The 4,920-nt window shown below is 42.1% G+C and overlaps 1 protein-coding gene across 1 annotated transcript; it reads right to left on the bottom strand.

Annotated features, from left to right (window-relative positions):
• LOC112617646 (hemoglobin subunit gamma) lies at positions 1-1,881 on the bottom strand. The gene is made up of 3 exons (XM_025374354.1): positions 1,362-1,881; positions 1,016-1,238; positions 1-141 (listed from the first exon to the last, which is right to left on the bottom strand). Exons 1-3 carry the CDS (start codon positions 1,451-1,453, stop codon positions 13-15), a joined length of 444 nt encoding a protein of 147 aa, XP_025230139.1. The 5' UTR covers positions 1,454-1,881; the 3' UTR covers positions 1-12.
• Between the last annotated feature and the right edge of the window lie 3,039 nt (positions 1,882-4,920).

Genomic DNA, 4,920 nt, shown 5'->3' on the forward strand with positions numbered 1-4,920 from the left:
TGGGCAGGGGGCTCAGTGGTATCTGGAGGACAGGGCACTGGCCACTCCAGCCACCATCTTCTGCCAGGAAGCCTGCACTTCAGGGGTGAATTCTTTGCCGAAATGGATTGCCAAAACAGTCACCAGCACATTTCCCAGGAGCTGTTGAGATGAAAGGAGACAACAAAAATGAACCCATAGTGAGCTGGGAGCTCCAGCCTGGCCTCCAGAAACTACACACCCAGCTTCCACCCAGAATCAAGCCTATGTTAACTTCCCTCAAAGCCTGACATTTTGCCTTCCATTAAATGCAAGTAGTTGTTCCCCTTGCAGCACTAGTCACTGGCCAAAATTTAAAACTTGCTGTCTTCTTGCCACCACAAACCCCATATGTTGTAGGCTGAAAACGTTCAAAGAAACACACGTGCGCGCGCACGCACACACACACACACACACACCCCTGGCTTTCAAAATCTACTCTAGCCCAAATGTTTCCATTGATCCTCACCCCTGGACACACTTTGCCCCCATCTGGAATTAGAGGATATAAGTTTGTAATGAAGTGATAGCGGCATTTTGTATGTGTCCAGCTGATATAGGAATAGCCTCAGACTCTGTTTGGTCACCAGAGTTCCCCACTTTGACTGGGCCAATATATGCCTTCTGCCTGCATCTTTTTAATGACCATACTTGTCCTGCCTCCAGATAGATGTTTCAAAACAAATAACAAAAATGAGGGAAAGATGAAAGTTCTTTCTACCGGAATCTAATAAAGAAAAGTCATTTTCCTCATTTCCACCTCTCTTTTGTCAAAGTCAAAATTGTCCGTCTAGAATTTTAGAGGCACTCCTTAGGCCCTAAAACATTACCACTGGGTCTCAGCCCAGTTAGTCCTCTGCAGTTTCTTCACTCCCAACCCCAGTATCTTCAAATAGCTCACACCCAGCAGGTAGATTCGGCTGTCCTCAGATCAATACTCAGTTGTCTAAGTTGCCTTGAGACTGAACTCTGAAACTGCTGAAACTCCTGGACTCACCCTGAAGTTCTCAGGATCCACATGCAGCTTGTCACAGTGCAGCTCACTCAGCTGGGCAAAGGTGCCCTTGAGATCATCCAGGTTCTTTATGGCATCTCCCAAGGAAGTCAGCACCTTCTTGCCGTGTGCCTTGACCTTGGGGTTGCCCATGATGGCAGAGGCAGAGGACAGGTTGCCAAAACTGTCAAAGAACCTCTGGGTCCATGGGTAGACAACCAGGAGCCTGTGAGATTGAACAAGAGCAGTTTGACAGTCAGAAAGTGCCACAAATCCTGAGAAGCGGCCTGGACTTTTGCCAGGCACAGGGTCCTTCCTTCCCTTCCTTGTCCTGGTCACCAGAGCCTACCTTCCCAGAGTTTCTCCTCCAACATCTTCCACATTCACCTTGCCCCACAGGCTTGTGATAGTACCCTTGTCCTCCTCTGTGAAATGACCCATGGCGTCTGGACTAGGAGCTTATTGATAATCTCAGCCGTTCCAGAAGCGAGTGTGTGGAACTGCTGGAGGGTGCTTCCTTTTATACTTCATCCCTAGCCAGCCGCCGGCCCCTGGCCTCACCTGATACTCTAAGATTATTGGTCAAGGTTGCCTTGTCAAGGCTATTGGTCAAGGCAAGACTGGCCAACCCATGGGTGGAGTTTAGCCAGGGACCGTTTCAGACAGATATTTGCATTGAGATAGTGTGGGGAAGGGGCCCCCAAGAGGATACTGCTGCTTAATTTTTTTATAGCCTTTGCCTTGTTCCGATTCAATCATTCCAATTTTTCTCTAATTTATTCTTCCCTTTAGCTAGTTTCCTTCTCCCACCATAGAAGATACCAGGACTTCTTTTGTCAGCCTTTTTTACCTTCTTGTCTCTAGCTCCAGTGAGGCCTGGAGATTAAAGTTAAAGCATGTACCAATTTTTGAAAAGTTCGGGGATTGTGACATGTGTTTTAGGCATAGGTCCAGGATTTTTGATGGGACAAGTCTTAGTCTCATTTAGTAAGCATTGTGCTATACTTATCTTTGAAAATACTCTCTGTGGCTTTTTCTGTTATCTCTTAAGTTCTCAATAGTGCAGTGAAAATAATTCCTATAAAGTCAGTTTCAGTGCAGTGATAGATTAGTGTTATGTAATGTAAGACCTAATCCTTACCTCAATATGTACTTATCTGTACCTATTTGAAATAAATCATGCCTGTTTCATCTTAGAAAAAATATTTGATTCCATATTCACAATGTATATATATACCATATGATGTGTATTTATGACTGGGTAAGTGCGTGTGCTGGCTGATGACCAGAGTTTTGGTGTAGCTTTTTTATGCTCAGTAAAGATGATGGTGGAATGTTCTTTGGCAGGTACTCTGCATTAGAATTAATTATCTTGTATAGATGCTAGGTTCACTTCTCAGGGAATCTTATTCTAAGACATAAGACATGTGTGTACACGGAAAACAACTCTAGAGAAGCAAGGGCTGTTTTTATTGGCTAATAGTCCACACACTATGACAACTCGAATATCAGTGTACTTTAGACAGCTTTATTTCTAACGCAGTGCTGTTTCTGACATATTGGACCGTTAACAGGGTAAGAAGTATTTCTGCTGGTTTTTTGGTTCTGTTTTGCTTTTGGTTAGTTTGTTTTTGTTTTTCTCTGAAAGTGATCCATGATCTCAAACCTTGCTAGATTATGCCAGAAGCTCTGGAATTCTGGTTTATTGGAGGTGAGCTGTATCTTCAAATTAGTTTATCCCCTAAACTATCAGGTTGATTGAAATTGGTGAAATCCTTTCAGCCTTCATGATCCTGTGTAAAGATTATACCTGTTCGTTGATAAAGATGGCTAAAAGGCCAGAAAGGTACACATTTGCCCATGTAACAAGCCTGCACATCCTGCACATGTACCTTGGAAATTAAAATGAAATGAAATAAAATTAAAAGGAAAAAATGCCATGGCAACATCAGGAAGTTATCTTTTACGGTCTAAAAACGGGCGGCATAAATAATCTACCCCTTGTTTAGCATACTATTGAAAAATAACAACAAAAATCGGCAACAAGCAGCCCTTGGGGCTACTCTGCCTATGAAGTAGCCATTCATTTATTCCTTTACTTTAATTTTTTATAAACTTGTTTTACTAAAAAAAAAAAAAAAGAAACAAGAAAGAAAGTGCAAATTGTAAAATGGTAGTGAGTGACAGCATTTGAAGTGGATCCTTTATGGTATGATGGAGCCAGGCAGAAGATGTTTGGAGAAAGAAGTTCCTGAAAATAGGAAGGGCATGTAGAAAACTGTGAGGCTGAGGAGAAAAACGAAAGAAAGAAATATAAAGAAAGAACTTGACATTTCACTGTATATAAATACATTATAAGCCTAAAGTACATTGAAGAAAAAATAGGAGAAATCAAAGTTAGAGAGAAGGGCTCAGGCTTACGACTTGGGACTTACAGATGAGAGTAGTAGAGTAGGTATTTTATACTGAAACATAGGGGACCAGGGGAGATTTGTAAACCTGAGATAAACATGGTTTCTAATCCACTGAACACCCAAGCTTATTTTTTTCTCCTTCTTCATCTGCCTTACTTAGTGCAAGGCGCTATAACAAAATCGCATAGACCGGATGGCTTCAACAACAGATTTTTTTCTCACATTTCTGCTGGTTCCTGGTCAGGGTTCTCTTCCTGGGTTGCAGATGGTTGACTCCTCACTGTGTCCTCACCATAAGGAAGAGAAATGGCTAACCTCTCTGCTTCTGATGAGGAAAATAATTCTTTCAGAGCGATCTGCTCTCATGAGCTCATCTAAACCTAATTACTTTTCCAAAGCCTCCCAGACAAATGGGGCCAACTGGGAGTTGGGGATTTAGCATGTGAATTTCCTGGAGACACAAGCATTAGGTTCATAACACCATCACATTAAACTAAACACTCGCTTATAAACATGCATTAACTTTCAATTATATAAGAATTCCAGTGAATCTGCCTTCTCAATTAATGTTATACAAATTCTTCACACTACATTTTCATCTGACAGTGCTGGTCTGCTGCTCAAGCCTGACACTATGATGCTGACTTGTGAGCCTCTGCTGGCTCATTTCCTTCACCTAAGTCCCCACCTCCCCTAGAAGCTTACAATGAGGTCTCTTCCTTGAAATGCTGTGACTTAAGGGCATGGGATTAATTTCGCCTCTTTAGGCATGCATCAACACTTAAAACGAAAAGTTTCTTAGTAAAGTAAGGATCACTTCATTGCAGTTACTGTGGAAAGAAAAATCTGTTTCCTGCTCTGATCTCTAACACCTCAACCTCCCCATAGAGCCTCACAAGGACTGAGAAAAGTCAGATGCCATTAGAAATAGTATTGCCCCTAATAAAATAGAATGGCTATCCCTGCCTAAACCTTGACTTCCTAAATTTGGAACAGTTTGTCTTCGTTGAGCCCCTTCCTCGCTGCTGTGCTGCAATCCAGCCCCCAGGTCTTCACTGAACCTTTCCCCATCTCTTCCAAAACATCTGTTTCTGAGGAGTCCTGTCCTACAGAGGTCTTTCGTCCCACCAGATTTCTCCTACACTTTTTATTCTCACTTGCATAACTTCCATGTACAAGTTTCTTTATTGTCTAGTTCTTTTAATTGCTCATCAAAACCCACATATCATGTAAACAAAAAAGTGAGGAATATGCACATGACACTAACACACACAGCCATGTACAAATACACATACACACATCCCTCAACATAAAACCCTTTGTGGCTCATATATTTAAAAAGACATAAAAAAAGAGCTGAAGACAACCATTTGTGATCGCTTAGCAGAATAGATTTATTATTTTTATTGCTTGCAGAATAAAGCCTATCCTTGAAAGCTCTGCATCATGGGCAGGGGGCTCAGTGGTATCTGGAGGACAGGGCACTGGCCACTC

Source organism: Theropithecus gelada, unplaced genomic scaffold (genome assembly GCF_003255815.1).
Source record: "Theropithecus gelada isolate Dixy unplaced genomic scaffold, Tgel_1.0 HiC_scaffold_3070, whole genome shotgun sequence".
NCBI lineage: Eukaryota > Metazoa > Chordata > Mammalia > Primates > Cercopithecidae > Theropithecus > Theropithecus gelada.

Coding starts and splice junctions, on each gene's coding strand:
- LOC112617646 (XM_025374354.1), bottom strand. CDS start 1,453: ATGGGTCATTTCACAGAGGAGGACAAGGGTACTATCACAAGCCTGTGG. Junction 1,239..1,361: donor GGAGGAGAAACTCTGGGAAG/GTAGGCTCTGGT, acceptor TCAATCTCACAG/GCTCCTGGTTGTCTACCCAT. Junction 142..1,015: donor TGGATCCTGAGAACTTCAGG/GTGAGTCCAGGA, acceptor TCATCTCAACAG/CTCCTGGGAAATGTGCTGGT.